The 21452-nt window shown below is 41.1% G+C and overlaps 1 protein-coding gene across 1 annotated transcript; it reads left to right on the plus strand.

Annotated features, from left to right (window-relative positions):
• Positions 1-5688: 5688 nt before the first annotated feature.
• On the plus strand, positions 5689-21087 carry LOC141363265 (uncharacterized). Its single transcript, XM_073865911.1, has 3 exons — positions 5689-5961; positions 6044-6344; positions 17629-21087. Exons 1-3 carry the CDS (start codon positions 5950-5952, stop codon positions 18642-18644), a joined length of 1329 nt encoding a protein of 442 aa, XP_073722012.1. The 5' UTR covers positions 5689-5949; the 3' UTR covers positions 18645-21087.
• Positions 21088-21452: the final 365 nt, after the last annotated feature.

The following is a 21452-nucleotide window of genomic DNA, read 5'->3' on the forward strand; positions in this document are numbered from 1 at the left end:
ATTCTTTTTTTTCTTTGGCTTGATCAACTTCGTTGCAAAAACTGTGATTTGAAAACTTTACTGCGTGTGTGTGTGTTTGTGTGCGCGCGCGTGCGTGCGTGTGTGTCAGATTGTCAGATCATCAGATCAGGTTAACCAAAGTGTTATGGAAGAGCACTCAATCGCTATTTTGTAATTTGATTTGTTCATACTTGCCTGTTCAGCACAAAGTTTGAGTGTTTTATCGCCTCAGCTGTCTGTCATAGCGTGATCATTCATTCATCTGCTTCATGTGATGTTAAACATGTTAAACAATGCACGTGTCACAAGTGACTATCGGGGCGGAACCAAAGTTTGGAAAAATAGTTCCACCCGGACCGATTTACCCGAACACCGGCACTTCTGGGTAACCCCGGGCAACGGAATCAGCGGAAACCAGTGACAGGTGTGACTGTTGGCGTGGCGAATGCTGATTGGAGGATACAAGAGAAGAGGAAGTATAAATAGAGCAAGTGAAACACAAGGGCTGCGTCCGAAACCGCATACTGTATAATAGGTACTGAATTAGATGAAGTACCTACTTACTTGGCGTTAAAACAGTAGGTACTGTATAGTATGAATCCTGGTAGTATGAATGAGATTCGGACGTACTACATCCGCCATGTTGCTACATCACGTGACATACGTCGTCATCACGTCATGTCATTTCAGCGCGAAAACAGCCACATGCCTCTTCTTCTTCGTTGGATAACTCCTCTCTCGGGGCATCATGGGATAGTGAAGCGTCCATCGTATGCACACTGCAAAATCTAAACGGACGTAGTAGGTCATCCGGGTACTTTTCGCATACTGTTTTTCGAATACTATGTATTCGGACATACTACTCGCCTCGCCAACTGCTTTTCGCGTACTATATAGTATGAAGTAGGCGGTTTCGGACCCAGCAAAGATGTTGTTCATTGTTTTGTTCCATTGTTGGTGGATGTTGAAGCGGGCGTTGTGGCAAGCGGTGTTGATGTGGTGAAGAGAGATCTGTTGGAGAAAAGAGGACAGAGAAACAAGTTATGGAAACAGGTTTGGAAAGAAATAAATTTAATTGAAGCGGTACATTCTCACTTGTGTGTATACATCTGCATCGAAGGCCACAGCGAAGCACGATCTCTGGCGGAGAGTTTGCACAGTTTAGTGACTTCTTGGGAGATCGCTGAAGGAAGGAGAACAACACAGAAGGGGAGAAATCACCGTCAACAGACTGTGAGTACCAGTGGCCTATTTATCTACCTTGAAAGCGTTGGAGGAACAGACAGTCACTATTTGTGAGGAGTGTGTTGTTGTGTAGTGGCCCTACCTTGGAGAACGAAGCCGGTGGGTGAGCCAGTGGATTGTAGGACATCTGGAGCGCTGTGCGGGGACCTGTGGCAGCGAATTCAAACACCTTTCCCTCCAGTAAAGTATATTGACCCAGTGTGGAGGTATGGGCCTTATTTGTCATTATACCACGGGTCTGTTGAATGCTGCATTCTGATTAGCTGAGAAATGTTCTATGGGTGTTGATTATTTTTCTGTAAATCGCACACCTAACTTGTCAAATGTCTTAAAAATAGGCACCAGAGCAATGTTTGTGGTAACCGTGGTATAAGAGGAATAATTGACTCCGCTCCTTTGAATTATTTGAAAATAATGCACACCTGCGGTGTAACGCTTCGCGTCGTGCCGCATTACCACCTTGGTGTGCATTATTTTCTTATAATTCAATGGCCCGTCGTCAATTATTCCTTACCTAACAGAAGTGTGGAGTGCCGTGGGTGAGTGTGCATTATTGACGTGTGTGCACCTGAAGTATTTGCAGTGCTGTGCCGTGTCTCCTGTCGCTCATACCGTCCCTAGGTCAAACCAGTTGCTGTGCGGTGCACCGTGGAGCTGCTGTGGCGTGATTATCATCGTAGACTTACCTGCTTATTTACCCCGCCTGCGTGTCCTGGATCTGCATGCTGTGGAAAAGATCCCCACATGGAAAAAACATATATAAACATATATGTTTCAATATAGGTTTTGATATAGGTTTTACTTATATGTGACATAAAATTGGCTGTTTTCCTATATTATATGTACATATGTAAGCAATAAGGTACGAGAGGCTGTGCTGTATCGTGAATAAGTAACGGCTGAAGGGCGTTGTTAGGCACGACGCGAAGCGGAGTGCCTGCAACCCCTTCAGCCGTTACTTATTCACGATACAGCACTTGCCTCGAGTACCTTATTGCTTTTATAAAACGGTTACCACACAATATTAAAGTAAAAAACATATTAGTGCAACTTTCATGAAGTTAAATCAATAAAAGCATTCCTTCCGCTAGAAAAAATAGTCCCTGACTGCGAACAACAACATGAAAGCTCAAATAAAAACAACAAACTGTTCTCAGACTTTGTCTCATTATATGGTTATGTGTTGCTAAGGGTGTTGCTAAGGGCGCAGTGATATTAAATAGAACAGTTGGGTGAAGCGGTCATAGCAGTGTTTTATCGTGAATAAAGCACACCTATTGACCAATCAGAATCAAGGATTGGAACTGACCGTTTTATAAATGTACATATATACACATATATGTTAACCTATATATTGGTAAAATTATTAAAATCTGTAGCTGCTAATAAATTAAACATAAATAAAGGTCCAACCAATGACAGTCTGCACCTGCAGGAGCCAGGATTCAAACCTCCAACCCTCCGATCACAAAAAAATTGCAATCCCATGTGCCACTGCTGGGATTTGAACACCCAACCTTCCAATCATCAGACACCTTGCTCTACCATCTGCGCTACTGTCACTGTTAAAGAATCTGGAACAGTAGCTCTTAAATTGTGCAGAAATTGTAACACTCTTAAAACAAATGTTTAAAAATACATCTAATGTGTTGTCCTTAACTTAACACAACTCTGTGTTATTTTTAACACACACTTTGTGTTGTTTTAACACATCGTGTCCCTTTTCTTTATTTAAACTCAAAATCAAGATGAAATGACACATAGTGTGTTAAATAGGATTAACACATCCTTTCATATAGTGTAGTTCAATTCCATAAAATGCCAATTACATGTGACACAAATTTCATGTTTTTGCACATACATAAGTTCTTGCATTTTTTTTTGTTAGTTCTTAGTTATTGCCTTGATAATAGAAAATATGAACTGGGCATGTATGACATTTGCCAAAGTGAGATATGAGCTACAAAATTACCAGATCCTGCTTTATAGGAGACATAACTTATAGGGCTCATATGTGGATATGAAGAAGCAATACAGGAGACCTATATGGCCTGAGGTGCATATATGTGCATATACAATTTTGCATATATGCAGCATATATATTATCATATATGGGCATATATGCTGTATATGTGCAGCATATATGTGGCTATTAGCTGCATATAGGTTTCATATATGTGCATATATATTATTATATATGTGCATATATGCTGTATATGTGCAGCATATATGTGCATATTAGCTGCATATAGGTTTCATATATGTGCATATAGCATATATGCTGTATATGTGCTGCATATATGCTGTATATGTGCTGCATATATGTTTCATATATGCGCATATATATTTTTATATATGTGCATATATGCTGTATATAGGTTTCATATATGCACATATATCCACATATAGGTTCTTTCCATGTGGGTCATAGTGGAAATTAGGGGAAATAGAGAAATTGTGGAGACACCTACTAACTATTGTGTGCAACCCTGTGTGGAGAGAGAGCCTAGCGCCTGTCCCACCAGTGTAGGTATTGTGCTGACCTTGAGGAGGAAGCGGAGTTGACGAGTCTGCTACGGACACCATCTCACAGTCCCACCTCCTTCTCGCCAAGGATCAAGGTCAGGTAATGTACAACTTTTGCCACCTATGCTGTAATACTCGCTTGTGATGTGTCAAGAGTGAGAGAGGAAGAGTAAAGCTAGGAATCATACTTACCTGAAGAGCTTATCGAATTAGAACCCAAAAAGCATATGTACCTGAACTTTCTTGTCGACACAGAGCTGCACGCCATTGAACTACAGAGCCAGAGCTAAGGGCTACATTTACCTGAACTGTCTTGTTGATACAGAGCAGCATGCCCTTCGCACCGCAGAGCAAGAGCTAAGAGCTATATGTACCTAAGCTGTCTTGTCATTACAGAGCTGGACGCCATTGAACCGCAGAGCCACATCAGAGCCCAAGCTAAGAGCTATATGTACCTGGACTGTCTTGTTAATGCAGAGCAGCACACCCATTGAACCGTGGAGTCAGAGCTAAGAGCTATATGGTACCTGAACTGTCTTATCAGTGCAGAGTTGCACGCCATTGAACCACAGAGTGCACCAGAGCCAGAGTCAAAAAGCTGTACATACCTGAACTGTCCTGTTGACCGTCGAGCCATCCTAGAGTGAGTAAAAGTTAACCTTACCTGAGAAAACCGTAGGTCCAGTCCTGCGTGCCGAGCAAAGTCCCCACCTACCTGGTACGTCCACAAGCCTAGGAGAGTGACGCCCTCGAGGTAACCTGAAAGGTAAAGTATAGTGGTGGTCATTCCAGCAGCCTGCCCTCGCAACTCTTCAGTGCCAGAGAGAGGCCCTATCAAACAGTGAGTTTTTCCTCTAACCTGTCCCTTGTGTGTATGTGACTGCCGTAGATACCCGGGATGAGTTGGGACTTTAGCTGGCCGCGGACGGGGAGGAGTGGTCTCGGCGCCCTGCATAGAAGGAACAGAAGAGAGGGAGTTAGTTACGACACGGAAAAAATCCCCTTATACTTACCTGATTTCCCCCACGGGCAATTGTTGGAACAAGCCGTGGGACAGCTGGAGAACGACAGAGCAGGTAGTCGCTATAAACCCCCTACATCCTCTAATTACTGTTTATTCTGCCTCCAGGAGCAAAGGAGGGCGCCACGGGTTCAAGGAACAAGGAAGGAGCTCCGCCTCCCCGGCCCCCCTCCTTGTTAGTAGTGCCTGGCCCGGCACTTGGCTCCTTTACCCCCGAAGAGTCTGTGGAGGACAGAAGGAGAGACCTTTTAAATGCCCCTTCCCCCTGCTTAACAGCATTTTAAATAATTTAAATAAAATTTGTTTTAATTTTACTTACCTGCTTCGTGTGATTGGTCATTGGGGTGCTTTTGGGGACCTCCTTGAGGTGGAACAGCCTGGTCTGGTAACACACGTCTCTGTTCATCCGTTCTCCTCAAAAATAAATAAACAAACATGCACAGAGGTGAAAACCTATAATGAATATAGCTTAGCCCTTACAAAAATGAACCTTTTTTTAGTAAAATACAATTTAAAAATCATAGTTAAACCTTAGTGTAGTAAAACCCTGGTTTTGCTTATAGTAATCACTACATAAAAAAACATGGTTACTACACTTTTACCACAAAATCATGGTTAATTTTCATAAGGAAGGTACAGTGCATCATAATGTGTGTTATTAATTGTTCAATTAACTAAATTCCATTGCAGTTCAATCATCTCCTGTATGCAGTGTTTGAATCTACAGTCAATAGCTACATATATTTTAATATTTGGTGAAGATCATTACACTGTTTATCTTATATCGTGTACACTCTACTGACACACCAGAAACAACAGAGCCGTAAATCTGCCTCCAGATCTGCAGCCTCCTCATACTCACTTGTAAAGGCGTCTTCTGTCTCCAGTACAGCAGGAGGCGCTGCAGCTCTTTAGTCCGCAGATAAACTCACTAAAGAAAGAAAGAAAGAGCGCGCGTGTGATGTGTTTGTGTATCCTCAGTGTTTTTCTCTCTTGCGTGTTTCATTGAGTGTAAACAGAGACTTGTCTCTGTGTATTGTGTTGAGACGTTGATGATGAGATGTGCTGTAAATCAGTATGAACTGATCTGTCCGTGCTGGATATATTGATGATTTCATCACAGAAATCTCTCAGCTGAAGAAAGAGGAGATTTAGCAATGAATCGAGAGGTTTGTACAGCTTAAATATCTTTTACCTGAATCAGACAACATCAAATAATTTCTAATCTTACTGTGTGTGTTGTGTTGTCAGGATGTGGATTGTTGTGAGTCTTCAGTGTATGTGACTGATGATGGGAGTCTGGATTCAGTGTGGATGAGCAGAGATCAGAGCCGCACACCACAGACACTGCTGGACTCTAAACTCTCTGAAGAGAAATCCAGACACACACAGGACTCCGATCTCAGTCTGACTTTACTCTCAGAAATCAAATCTGAACCCACAGAAATCAAAACTGAACTCACAGAAATCAAAACTGAACTCACAGAAATCAAAACTGAACTCACAGAAGAGGAAGATTGCATTGAGGAAGATGATGTTTTTATTTCATCAGGTATGTCTCCTAAATTATTTTCAAACATTTGTAACTGTCATAGGACCTATTTAGGGGTTTCAGTCACAAACTTACTAATTAAAAGAACAAAAAATGTTAAAGGAGTTTATGATATCTTTAATACTTATTGAGCAACAGGCATGTAAGCTTAAAGGGTTAGTTCACCCCAAAAGGATAATTTTATCATAAATCACTTACCCCTGTGTCATTCTAAACCCCCGAGTGCTCTGATTGTCTTCAGAACACATTTTTAGATATTTTTGATGAAAACTAGGAGCTCAGCAAACACAGAACATTCACTGTAGTGTTTTTTTAAGATATAACGAATAAACTTAAATAGCCTTAGGGATGGCTTTTATTAAGGCAACTTTGTAAAGCTCCCAGGGCAGTGCAATAAATGCCCACTGCTTTGTGTGTATTCACTACTGCTGCTATCCATAAAATTTTTGTTAGGAAATTAAGAGAAAACACCTTTAAATCTATTGTATTCTTTCTTAGTGCCCAAGTTGTGCGCGCTCCACTGCTGCAGCACGCGTTTATCTACTCCAGTCCGCTCCTCCGGCACGCGCTTGTAAACTTTTAACTGTTAATTTTTCCTCAGAAATAGGGCTGTGCTGATTAATCTTGCAAATGCGCGTTTTCTCAATGAATGAATTTGAATGAATTACGGTGAAATGCCGCCACTTCCAAAAGCCAGAGGGCGCTCTCGTGTAGAAACGCCATTTGTGCCACAGATGAAGTAGCATACCAAACACTATTCCAGGAAATGTCTAAAGGAATATTTATATTGCTTTTCTTCAGATTGTTTCAGTTATTTTTATGATAATAGCAAATATTTTGAATTATTGTGTTTGGCGAGTGTTGTTTTTTTAAATGCACGTTATAAAAGACTCAAACTCTCAGTGATTTTAGATTGATATGGACTTCCTACTGATCACAGAGCCGTAGTACACGCACAAGCTGTGCATGAAACACAGAATCGGAGCCTTGCGATTCAGTATCGATTTTTAAGCAGGTCTTTTTAATGGGGAACGCGATGTATCGGCAAAGCCCTACTCAGAAACAAACATTATTTTACTGATTTCTTTTTTCTCTTTTGTCATAAGTAACTTAAATATGAAAGAACAAATATATATTTAAGTGGTTTTTGATCGATTTTAACATCTATATGGGGAGAATATGATGTTAAAAAAGCTTTTGATTTTTGTAAAACGGAGATAGCTAACTCATGCGGCTTTCACATAGGATGCGGTGTGCGCTGCGCTCGCCGCTGGGTTCTGCCCAGCCAAGCGATTTGTGCTCTGATGGCCGGACCAAAGTAGGCGGGGTTTTCAATAAATTACTACAGTGTTTATATTTGCGTTAAATAGTCGAGGAGGAATACAGAGACTGATGTTGCTCGTCTTCATTTTACGTAACTTTAAGCTGCCTACCTACAACAAGCTACTTGACTTAAAACACACCTGACATGCCAACTTGAATTGCTACGTGTTTCCATGACGCGGCTTTCCTTCCGATGTCTCTGTAGGAGCATACACTTGCGTTCTAAAGCTCTGAGAATCCAGAGTATAAGCTTTCGTCCATGTTGCTTGTTTGGATGCCCCGTTTCTATTGGGCGCGCAGGTAATCGTCACAGAGCGCAGCGCAAAAGTTAAACTATTTTGAACTTTGACCGCGGCTTTGCTCGACGCAAGAACAAACCGCCCTCACGCGGCGCAAGCAATTGAAATGAATGGGTTTCATAGCGTAGCGCACACCGCGTCCTATGTGAAAGCTGCATTAGGCAGCTAAACTGTGGTAAGATTCGTTAAATTGAATGAAATGTTTTATTTCTCTCTTTACCTCCGAGACTACATTATTTTAGCAAATTATTTTATCTCTTTCTTAACTTCAGTTAATGTTCATGATTTTATTTGAAAGAACTAACAAAATTCTACCATCTGTTAAAATTCCATGCAAAATCTGACGAAATAAGAAAGTGAAAAGCAAAAACATGTGAATAAGCAGCATTTTTGGTCACACACCTTCCATGACATCCATATGTAACTTTTCCTCTGATTTCTAATATTACAAATATCATAACTTTCTCAATCCTCAACAGATTTTTACAATCCAGGTATTTTTGTAAATGGAAATGTCTGCTCTGTTTGGTCATGTGATACATTTTGAGCTTTTTTTTCTGGGCGCAGAGCAAGGTTATTTTCGTAAACGAAAACTGAAACTAAGACTAAAACATCAGACACAAAACTAAATCAGCTAAAAAACATTTTCGTTAACTGAAATAAAATTAAAAATGCATAATAAATGAAGAAAACTAAACGAAACTGCAACAATTATTGAAAAACTAACTGAAATAAAGTAATAATTATCACAAATAAGTATTAATTTTCGTAATTGATAAGCTCTCATTCTGTGGTGGAAAATCTGACATGTTTTAGTTTAAAACCAAACAGGCTGTATAAAATACCCCTTAATCGCCTACGTCACTGTGACGTCACTGCTCTAGCTGGAGGCAAAACATAAGGAAGAACTCATAGTAGGCGCGCTAAAAGTTCAAGGTTTTGACTTTAAAATGCCATCTTGTTGTGTTTTTGGCTGCCAAAATAGAAGGAACAGCACTTTTGGTTCAAAACTAAAGTTTTACTGGATCCTGGCAGACATTCCTTCACCGAAATAATGAAGACAATTGTGGTTGAATGGACAGAGATGATCATAAATAATGCTCGTGTTTGCAGTGCACACAAAGTTACAAAAATAGTTGTCACGTCCCACAGAGTCAGTGATTGTACTTTGGACAGTTCCAAACCTTCTAAGGGGCCAATCACACCAAAAGCATTTATGGCTAGGGATCGACCGATATGGATGTGCCGATGCCGATACCGATTTTTTTCCATCAGCCTTAGCCGATGACCGATACAGGCTGCCGATTTTCTTTAGCCGATATTTGGAGCCGATACTGCTTTTGCTCATTCAGTTTACATTATAAAAATGACACAATGATAAAGCCAAATGTTACAACTCTTAATTTAAAAAAGGAACATTTATTGAACTATATTTAACAAATAGTAAAAACAGGTGAGGTAGAACAAGTAAGAAAATTCAGTGCTTCTGAAAATACTAAGCATAAATAAAATAAGTACACTATTGCACACAGTAGCAGGAACCAAGCAGCATAACAAGGGGAACACTGTACTTTTTCCTTGAAAGTAACCACCTATTTACAACCTATTTAATGCTTAGGTCTAAGTTTTAGTGCACTTAACTTAATCTCTTGTAGAGCAAATGTCTTTCATAAGAAGACAAGGAAAATGTAAACAGCAATACTGATCAAAAAACAACTTAAAAAGAATTGTGAATAACATGCATTACCCACTTCTGTACCTCACACACCCTAGGGTCCTATAATAAATTCGAGGGATAGTTAGTTTGCCTCAGCTCGCTTGAAACGCATAAAACTGAACAAATACATGAGGATTTGTGTTCGGACTTCGGTCAGATAGTAGAGCGCGTGCACGTGAGAGAGGTGCAGTGAGAGAGACATGGATGAGAGAGTGCATGTACCTTTGCGCTCTTAATGAACGGAAATGTTGACAAAACTTACAAAATAACACTTCTTGGGTCACATAACAGTCATGTGGGAACTGCTCTGAACTAAGTGCTTAGCGTCGAATTTCTTAATTTTTTTCGCTGACAAAAATTCCGCGAAATTCCGCGTTAACAACCATGGACGTATGCAACCATGAACTGCGCTCTCCACAATGACGAGAAACTATCAGCTATCAAACTATTGATTTTTAGCCTTTTACTAATACATATATTAATGGAGATGAGAATTAAAACCCACCCTGTCCAGCTATGATCAGCTGTTCGGTTGATCACATGACCTGCGTTCGCTTGCGGCATTATGAGCACCAAACGTCAGACTGGTGGTCGCTGAATAAAACTCCTACAAATACCAAAAACACGGAACAACGTCAGCATTGTTTAATCCTATGACCAGTGCTCGTAACAGCTGCCGTATGCATACGGTTAGCCTAAAAGCTATGTGAGGCTCCCTAAATACAATGGCAAGCAGTTTTATAGGCATTCGCGTTTTCCATTTGGATCACCAAACTTAGCTATGGTTGCACGCACATATAGAGTAACGTGTTTACACTTTCAAAGTATGGCAATATTTCAGTCAAACAGTTAAAAGATGCGTTGAAGTTTAAAACTTACCAGAGCAGGCTTACAGAGCTCCGCTCTGCTAGTGGGGGGAGGGGCAATGCACGGGCTGCAGGCAGCTCTCAAGCAACACAGAGCTGCCTGTGGACGCCTGTCTGTAATTAATGCCGGCTAAAAACTATCGGCGAACGCAAGCCGCGCATCGGCCGATGCCGATACACCTAAAACCTGCTAAAATCGGCCCGATGTATCGGCCGGCCGATAAATCGGTCGATCACTATTTATGGCAGTTGCAGGCTCCTTTTTAAATGATATTCTATGGGCAGAGAGCGTTTCCGCGATGTTTATGCGCGCTGAGCGCCTTGCGGTTTTTGCCGCTGGCCACAGCACGCGCCTTTGAAGGAAACCTGATGTCATTCACTTCTTTCCATTGTCCAATCGAATGAGGGGAGAGGCGGGCCTTACGTTGTAGTGTTTGCGTGTCCTGCGTGTTTGTGCACCTCTCATCCTCAAACAAGGTCAGAGCAAGCATCCTCTTTTTAAAGTTTCTGCTAATATGACAGTTAACAGCAAAAGAGCGCTCACCTTAATATTTGATTGACAAGACAGCTGACTAGTTTCCAAGCATTTAAAGTGCTTTTGGTGTGATTAGCCCTTTATGCATCCATATTTAATAAATCCCTCCTAAAACGTGCTAGCTTACGCTTGTCAACATTGCGTCCGCTCACCTCTTTTTGCCTTCAGCTAAGCCCCGCCCACCCGGAGACATTGCAATGTTTTCAAACTTTTAAGGGGTCTTTACCTGTAGATGACGCAGTGTTTCCTCTAGGATTTTTTCCAGCAGTGGCGCCCATGATGATCATAAATATACATTTATTTTTTATGTAGAATAGAGGCTACAGTAAAGTAACATGTATTTTTTATCATTTTCATGATGTCATTTACTTTTCCTTATATTTATAACATATTGCTTTTCTATGTTTGATCTAAAAATACGTTACATAACTTTGTACGGATCTTGTAGTGCAGTTTTAATGTAGTGTGCAAGTTTGTGGTGCTCGTGTTTAGCATTACAGTTCCCTGTTGCAAAGTCATGCACATTCCTGTTTGATAATCCACACCGCTGTGATTGACAGAAAACCTGACCAGTTATCCGAAATCAGCAGCTATTTTATTCCACACCCGGCCTGTTTGACATAAAGACTGTGACTCCGACCCGGTCACACCGCAAATCGCGCAGTTAAATGGAAACCTTTAACGGTCTTCAGACAGAGCTTAAACACATATAAGCACAAGGCCATTTAAAAACTGGAATCGAGTTGAATTCTGGTCTTGGATGTTAGACCCGCAGTTCAGCTTTTACCTATCGAGTCCTGACCTGCATCTACAACGCAAATGACACATTAATGTTATTACACTCATTACATCGAATATTATGCGTTTTACCCGCGGGTACCCCGACCCTCCTGTTTTGATTTATATATATATATATATATATATATATATATATATATATATATATATATATATATATATATATATATATATATATATATATATATATATATATATATATATATATATATATATACAGTAGGGCAAAAAAGTATTTAGTCAACCACCAATTGTGCAAGTTCTCCCACTTAAAATGATGAGAGGGGCCTGTAATTTTCATATGAGAGACAAAATTAGGGAAAAAATCCAGAAAATCACATTGTCTGATTTTTTAAGAATTTATTTGCAATTTATGGTGGAAAATAAGTATTTGGTCAATAACAAAAAAGCAAGATTTCTTTCTCTCACAGACCTGTACCTTCTGCTTTAAGAGGATCCTCTGTCCTCCACTTGTTACCTGTATTAATGGCACCTGTTTGAACTTGTTAGCAGTATAAAAGACATCTGTCCACAACCTAAAACAGTCAGAATGCAAACTCAACTATGGCCAAGACCAAAGAGCTGTCAAAGGACACCAGAAACAAAATTGTAGATCTGCACCAGGCTGGGAAGACTAAATCTGCAAAAGGTAAGCAGCTTGGTGTGAAGAAATCAATTGTGAGAGCAATTATTAGAAAATGTAAGACATACAAGAACACTGATAATCTCCCTCAATCTGGGGCTCCACGCAAGATCTCATCCCGTAGGGTAAAAATTATCACCAGAATGGTGAGCAAAAATCCCAGAACCACATGGGGGGACCTAGTGAATAACCTGCAGAGAGCTGGGACCAAAGTAACAAAGGCTACCATCAGTAACACACTATGCAGCCAGGGACTCAATTCCTGCAGTGCCAGACGTGTCCCCCTGCTTAAGTCAGTACATGTCCGGACCTGTCTGAAGTTTGCTAGAGAGCATTTGGATGATCCAGAAGAAGAGTGGGAGAATGTCATATGGTCAGATGAAACCAAAACATAACTTTTTGGTAGAAACTCAACTTCTTGTGTTTGGAGGAGAAAGATGCTGAGTTGCATCCAAAGAACTCCATACCTACTGTGAAGCATGGGGGTGGAAACCTCATGCTTTGGGGCTGTTTTTCTGCAAAGGGACCAGGACGACTGATCCGAGTTAAGGAAAGAATGAATGGGGCCATGTATCGTGAGATTTTGACTCAAAACCTCCTTTCGTCAGCAAGGGCATTGAAGATGAAACGTGGCTGGGTCTTTCAGTATGGCAGTGATCCCAAACATACCGCCCGGGCAAAGAAGGAGTGGTTTCGTAAGAATAATTTCAAGGTCCTGGAGTGGCCTAGCCAGTCTCCAGATCTCAACCCCATAGAAAATCTTTGGAGGGAGTTGAAAATCTGAGTTGCCCAGCGACAGCCCTAAAACATCACTGCTCTAGAGGAGATCTGCATGGAGTAATGGGCCAAACTACCAGCAACAGTGTGTAAAAACCTTGTGTAGACTTACAGAAAACGTTTGATCTCTGTCATTGCCAACAACGGGTATATAACAAAGTATTGACATAAACTTTTGTTATTGACCAAATACTTATTTTCACCATAATTTACAAATAAATTCTTAAAAAAATCAGACAATGTGATTTTCTGGATTTTTTTTCTCATTTTGTCTCTCATAGTTGATGTGTACCTTTGACAAAAATTACAGGCCTCTCTCATCTTTTTAAGTTTTTTGCCCCACTGTATATATATATATATATATATAATGATTACAGTGATTCCAAATGAATGTCCAAAAATTTGAAATATGTTCAACGAAAGTTTAATCATGTCTTTTCTTATAGCACTGCTGATTCAAACCTCAATTCAACAGTCATTTTTAAGATGGTAAATGGACTGCATTTATATAGCGCTTTTAACAGACCTATGGCCATCCAAAGCGCTTTACAATTAGCCTCACATTCACCCATTCACGCGCACATTCATACACCGACGGTGGTGTCAGCCATGCAAGGCGCCATCCAGCTCGTCGGGAGCATCTGGGGTTAGGTGTCTTGCTCAAGGACACTTCGACACTTGGTCCGTTGGAGCCGGGGATTGAACCACCAACCTTCCGGTTTGTAGACAACCTACATGAACCACTGAGCCACTGCCGCCCCTTATAGGATACTCCTTATAATAGGAAGAGCCCGCGATTGATTGAAATTGCAGGGCCAAAAGGGTTTACTTAAAGTACATTTAGCAGTTTGGCTTTTCTAAGGGTCTATTATAACCTGTTCTGAAATTAGTTTATTAAAATTATTATATCGGAATACATCTCACTATCGCAAGAGGCTGCAATGTATAACGCAATATGGATTTTAGGCCATATCGCCCATCCCTAGAACAAAGCAGTGTCTTAAAGAAATAAAAGTAGACAGTATTTATGCACCTGTAAATGTACAAAACGAATGCAATACAGAAGTCAATGAATATTTATTTATGGCATTTTCAATAGTATATTAGTAGATAAATTAACGTGTATCTATGAAGTATGAAAACGAATAAATCATTATTTTGGGTAATGATTTAATCTGAATGGATCATTTTTAGTCAGACTTAAATGCTATCTATTACAACTTACATTATATCCCAAGTGTTACTTGGTTGAAAATATGTAGGACGTGCTGAATCAGTCGAGTCGGCAGATGATCATCAATGTTTTCAATCTTTAAAACTGCATCTAAATGCAGAGGACACTACAGTTATTTTGTCATCCTAATTTCACTTCTTTCACACATTCACTGTATGATTTAACGAAATATGAATAGCATAGTATTACTGTAGGAGCTATTTAGTTATGTTTGGTATGTAATTTTCTTTCACGCCAATAGAGGGCATCTAAGGTATATATCGTGTTAAATTACCGCAGCCAGGTGTGCGTGTATGATTAGGTAATTAGGAGTAATTATATTTTTATTTTATTTGTCTTTATTGTTTATTAATGATCAAATTTTGGAGTGCAAAGGAAGACACACCAATAAATGGATTGGAATATCCAAAAGTATATTTAGAGTTTTGCAAAGTGTTTTATCTAAGATCAAGTTTCAAACGATGTGTAAGAAGAACAAAGACCTCAAAATGGACAATCACGGACCTACAATTACATTTTGAATTGAAATTGACGAAAAACAAGTTAGGCTACTCTCTTAACTCTTGACAATCTATTTGGCCTTTATTATACATGTATGATGTGAATTTAACGTGAAAAGCGCGGTTGTTGCGGTTACTTGTCATTCATTAAGCTTCTCAGCAGCGCGGTAATACAGGATTGCGGTTACCGTGACAGCCCTACCAGATCGCGCGAAGGTCACTTTCGTGCACGTACGACATGTATGCAAACACACTTTTTTTATGGAATAACTTGACACATCAGGGCCGTAGGTCCAATTCGCAATGAGTCACCGCCCCGAGACGCACATTCATGCGAATGGCCCACCCCCTTTTAAGTAACATCACAGCAGTCTGTGTTTTGGGGGTCTGTCTGGCGGGACCTCCTATAGTGCACGTGCCGATTTTCGACTCAATCTGACCCCGTCATCGAACCCACGGCAAGTCGCAGGAAACTGTCAGGTTGCCGGTGCTGCAGGGAAAAGTTGTAGGGTGGCTAAAATTGGCATGCGGGCTCTCGTACAACGTATCCAAAATACGCGCGCCCTCGCAAATACACTAAAATTAGAGTCTGGAAGTCGAGGCTCGAAAGGTTCTCGGCCGCAATCTTCAGCATTCTGTAGAGGGGCCTTCTGGCCGACGGAACCCACGCACGTTGCGGCCACCGCCTCATCTACCTGACACCGTAGACCCATAGCACGTGTCGACCGCAGTGCAAGCTCCGCCTCGACAACTTCTCTTTCGAACGTCACAGGAGTCTGTGTTTCCGGGGTCCGTCTTTGGGGATCTTGACATGTGCATGTGCCAAGTTTCTCGGGAAACTGTCAGGTTAAGAGCCACACCGGGATAGGTCTAAACTTGCCGAAATCGACGCAGGCTGCCGGAGAGCTCTCGTACGACATATTTGAAACTTGCGTGCCAACGCCTACTCGCATGCGCGTGGACCCGGTGCAAACTCCTAGGTGTAGGGTTGGGAAGTCTGCGCGTCCTTCGGGATCCCGGTTGGGGCCACCCAGGCGACAGCACGTCAGGCCCACGTGACGTTCAGGGACAGTGTGATGGTTGTGAACCTTTTCCATTAAACCAATGGATGTTTTCGAACCCGACACGTGCCGGATCTCGGAACAGGTCACTTGCAAACGTATAGATGGTGGGCATGGAGGGGGTATGGGGGGTTTGGTAAAGACAGGGTCAAATGTTCAAAAAATAAGTCCGTGGCCGGGGGGCGTGGCTGAGGGCCGGGAGGGGTTGGGCATGAAATCCACACAGATAATACAAATAATTACCTTTTCTTTGCTTCTGTTTCTATGTTTACTAGGGGTGAAACGGTTCATGAAAAAAATCCGAACCGTTCGGTTCGCTTGTCTCGGTTCGGAGCGCGTGTGTGTCGTACGGTTCAACGGTTCATGGCATACGCAATGTATGTAGCCTCGTGCCCTGTATGTGACCTCAGATAGCGTGTTCCCCTTTCCCGAATAGCGCGAAAGAAGAGGTGACTTCTTCTTATTTCATAAACTGCCCCTTACTGCAAAGTGGGCAGATCCCAACGGAGATAGAGGGGACGAACTAAGCTCGTACCAAGTGTGTGGTGAGATCGTAACAAGGGCGTGGTGAGCTTGAACCTGCTTACGTCACGAGTCATTTTTTGTACCCAACATCCAATAGGAAAATTCAACTGCAGTAGCCACCGTTCAACCTGAAGCACTCAGACGTTTTTACACCATATATTGCAGTATTGAAACACTTTATATCCAAATGTCAAAAAAGTTACTAAAATCAATGAACAGCACTAATAAAGCATCATTCTTACAGATCATTAACTGAAAAAAGTTGGTTTAGGGTTTAGTTACTCTTTAAAGTAATCAGGACAGTAATGGTCAAAAGTGGACAAAAGAGACGGATTTAAATATTACAGGTGTAAACGTTATGTTTCTCTCTCGTTCACATATTCTCTCTGCAGTATTTAAGCAGCCTCTCAGTAATAAATCTTAAAGCTACACTGAAGTTGACATTTTGATAAATGCAAGTTATCTTTGTGTGCTAAAAATGCACACAAAGTTCATGTGGATGGCAATACACATTCTCTTTTTTGCCAAATAAATGAAAAGCATGTTGAAATCATCAATGTCTTCCCTCTCGCTGTGTCAAAATCTCGCCTGGCTTTCCTCAGGGATGTTCCCAATAATGTGCTTAAAGTCAAATTCAGTTTGTGCATGATTACATGATATAACTTTTTTTAATACTGTTTTCTAAATTATGGATAATTAATACATTAATAAGATAATACATTTCTGGAGTGTTAAAAAAATAACAACAAGAACCGTACTGAACAGAGAACCGTGACCATAGAACCGTGATACGAACCGAACGGAGGGTTTTGTGAACCGGGCCACCCCTAATGTTTACAAATTTTGGTTTATTTGATGTGCAATGACCCAGCTGTATTAACAGGACTGACACCTGTCTTCTGTCCATATGTGTGAATCTAGAAAACAATAAAGCATTTAAATTCTTCATCCTTCTTTGTGTAAATAAAAGTGAAAAGACAATTTAATTGTTTCATGTTTCTTTCAGATGTGAAGAGTGATTCATGTTTGGATATAGAAATAACGTCCTCAACATCAAAAGAGCGACTGACAGCACAAACTCTTTCCTGCATCACCTGTGGAAAGACATTCAGCTCACAGAGACTTTTAGAGAGACATGAGAGAAAACACACAGAACAGAAACTCTTCACCAGATCTGAGATCAGCTTTACTACCTTACAAGAGAAGAAACTTCATTCAGAAGACCACAGAGAGAAGAAGAAGAAGAAGCAGTTTCACTGTGAGCAGTGTGGGAAGACTTGTGTCTCTTCCTATAAACTAAATGATCACATGAGGATACACAGTGGTGAAAAGCCTTTCAACTGCACTGAATGTGGAAAATACTTCAGAACCAAACAAATTCTTAAAGTTCATCAAAGAATTCATACAGGAGAAAAACCTTTCAAATGCTCTCAGTGTGATAAGACATTTACTTGTTCAGGGAACTTAAAAGTCCATCAGAGAGTTCATGATGGAGGGAAACCTTATCACTGTAATGTCTGTGGGAAGAGTTTTAGTCTAAAGGATTCTTTACGAAGGCACCAGAGACTTCATACAGGTGAAAAACCTTTTAAATGCTTTCAGTGTGACAAGACCTTTGCTCAGTCACATTACTTACAAGCCCATCAGAGAGTTCATACTGGAGAGAAACCTTACGTCTGCGCTCACTGTGGAAAGAGCTTCACTAAGTCATCTCAATTAAGAGTTCATCAGAGAGTTCATACTGGAGAGAAACCTTATCACTGTAGTGTCTGTGGGAAGAGTTTTAGTGTAAAGGCTACATTACTAAATCACAAGAGACTTCATACAGGTGAAAAACCTTTCAAATGCTCTCAGTGTGACAAGGCGTTTGTTCAGTCATGTAACTTAAAAGTTCATCAGAGAGTTCATACTGGAGAAAAACCTTGTAGCTGTAGTGTCTGTGGGAAGAGTTTTAGACAACAGGATGACCTAATAATTCACAAGAGAATTCATACAGGTGAAAATCCTTTCAAATACCCTTAGTTGTGACATGACCTTTGCTTACTCAGGTTCCTTAAAACCCCATCAGAGTTCATACTGGAGAGAAACCTTAACACTGTAGCGTTTGTGGGAAGAGTTTTAGTCACCAGTCAAACTTACTAAATCACAAGAGAATTCATACAGGTAAAAAAAATTTTCAAATGCTCTTAGTGTGATATGACATTTACTCTTGTAACGTTACTTACAAGTCCATCAGAGAGTTCATACTGGAGAGAAACCTTATCACTGTAATGTTTGTGAGAAGAGTTAATTAACAGTCACACTTTGTAAAGCACCAGTGACATTTATCTTTCAATCAGCCTGTATTTCAGTCTTTCAACGCAGGCCACAACAAATTCTCCTTTTAAGTCCCTGGCCAGACCTATCCAGTCTCTACCAAAGTCTTGTCCGAGTGAGTCCCGCCATCGTTTTGCGGGGCGGCCAAGCCTTCTTTTGATGTCGAGTGGCACCTATTCAGTCAAAGCCCATGTCCATCGCCCGTCCGAACTCCTGGCCACGTCTCCGGCCAAGCGCTTCTGGTCCTGTTCGGCCTGGTTGATGGCATCCTTGACCTTACTCATCTTCCTTAGTTGCTGGTGTGATCCGTCCTCTTGACGCCGACCATCCGCCGATCAAGGGCGCGTTCGGTCACTGCCAACTTCTGCTTATCGGCAGCAGTCAGCGACCAGGTCTAGGCCACATAAAGCATGGCTGGTAGGATGGTGCTATTGAAAAGGGGTGCGCGTAGGGGTGCGTTAATGAAAAAGATCGGTGCTGTTAAAGTCCTTAAAGGGATAGTTAACGCAAAAATGAAAATTCTGTCGGTTTTAACTCTCAAGTTGTTACAAACCTGTACAAATTTCTTGGTTTTGATTAACACAAAGGAAGATATTTTGAGGAATGTTCGAGAGTGAAATACACAGTTGAAATAACGTTACCCATAGAAGTACACTAAATTTTAGTTTCTGTACACTACATGCTAGGTTAGTAAACCAAGAGACACAGAGAGTAATGGCGCTTTTCCATTGCATAGCACCCCACGGTTTAGTTTAGTTTGGGTCGGGTCAGCTCACCTCACTTTGGCGTGGTTAGCTTTTCCATCGAGTTTAGTATCACTTCGGAGTGGGAGGGATTATAGGGGTGTCGTTATATTTACACCGCCTACTGCTGTGACATCATACAAGTGAGAGCGTTGTTGTACATTCCCATACATTCATTTATTTCTCAGTCTGCCACAAAATTAAAATTGGCCACCACAAATAGATGTTTGCACATCGCGTTTATAACTACCTCTGTCTCACATGAACACAGTTTCTGTTCAAACACCCGACCCGTGGCATCAGTCGAGGGCGCTCCGCTGAGCCTCATTCAAGTTGCATTTAAGCATATATAATGCGGACGTGCACGTCGCGAATGTGCCGCCACAAACTGCAAGTCTGGAAAAAACTGTTATGGTGTTTTTCATCGCTAAAAGGGTGTTTGGAAACTTATATCAGAACACAGATAACAACATGTTTGCTTGAGACAGCTCAAGCTAGCAGTAATCTAAAGCTAATATTTACATTATAGCAATGACACTTCTCTCAGACCAATCATTGACCTACAGTGTTTTAGCTTCACGTTTGGTATCAGCTCGGGTCACTTGGAACCCCTACCAAGGTGGTACGAAAAAAAGTATCGGGTACTATGTACTGCACCCAATGGAAAAGCTTCCAAAAGTAAACTGACCAGACCCAAACTAAACAAAACCAAACCGTAGGGTACTATGCAATGGAAAAGCACCATAACAGATTTTAACCTCACCATGTTTAAGTCAATAAAAACAGATACCAACAGGGCCGGTGTCTGTAACTTAAGAAAACAAACATCTGGTTTCCAACAGCTATTTTATAAAAACTTGTGGCTACCAAAGACTTTAGTGTTACAACATGTTAGCATCACAAAAACATTTACAATATAATTATATTAATATTATTATATTATTTTTTGTTTTCTCTGGCTCCATAATGTAACCTAAAATTAGGGCTGCATGTAGGGTTGCCAACTTCCCCGTATTAGTCGGGACGTCCCGTATTTAGAGACTAATTTATTTGTCCCATACGGGATGTCCCTCTTTTCATTTTTGACTGCTACGCTGATCTAACCAGTGACTGATACAATAGGCTTGTTCGACTTTATGTGGTGCCACAAGAACCGAGCGGCAGATAACATCCAAATCCTGTGAGAGCAATTTGTGAAATCATACAGGGGAGACTGCTATCGAAATGCTCTCATGGTACTTTGATGTCATCCACCTGTCAGTTGTTGAAGCGCCCCAAGCATCAGCCCTGTCTAAAATGCCTCAATCTGAAATGCCCCAAGGCATTTCCAACCTTGCTAGGAAATTCTTCGCACTTGTGATTTACAGACTGTAAGTGTGTTTTACTTAAAGTATTTAATGTTGACTTGCATTCAAAGTTAGCCTACGGTAGTTTCCTGACAATGTCAGAAATTCAGCATGATCAACGCACAGTGTGCTTGCTGCTACGGCCTGCGTACAGGTTTTTGTTTACCACTAGCGCATACTGGTGATGCTGCGCTAATGTGTGACGTAGTCGTCAAAGCCTCCGTGACATCGTCGTACAGTCTACATCAGGGTTCTCCAAATCTTACTCTGGAGGGCCAGAGCACTGCAGAGCTTAGCTCCAACCCTGATCTCACACACACCTGAGCAAGCTAATCAAAGTCTTTATGATCACTAGAAAATCACAGTTGGGTAAGTTTAATTAGGGTTGGACAACGGGCCCTACAGTTACGAGTTGATGAGCGTGC

This window comes from Misgurnus anguillicaudatus, unplaced genomic scaffold (assembly GCF_027580225.2).
Source record: "Misgurnus anguillicaudatus unplaced genomic scaffold, ASM2758022v2 HiC_scaffold_33, whole genome shotgun sequence".
In the NCBI taxonomy this organism is placed as follows: Eukaryota; Metazoa; Chordata; class Actinopteri; order Cypriniformes; family Cobitidae; genus Misgurnus; species Misgurnus anguillicaudatus.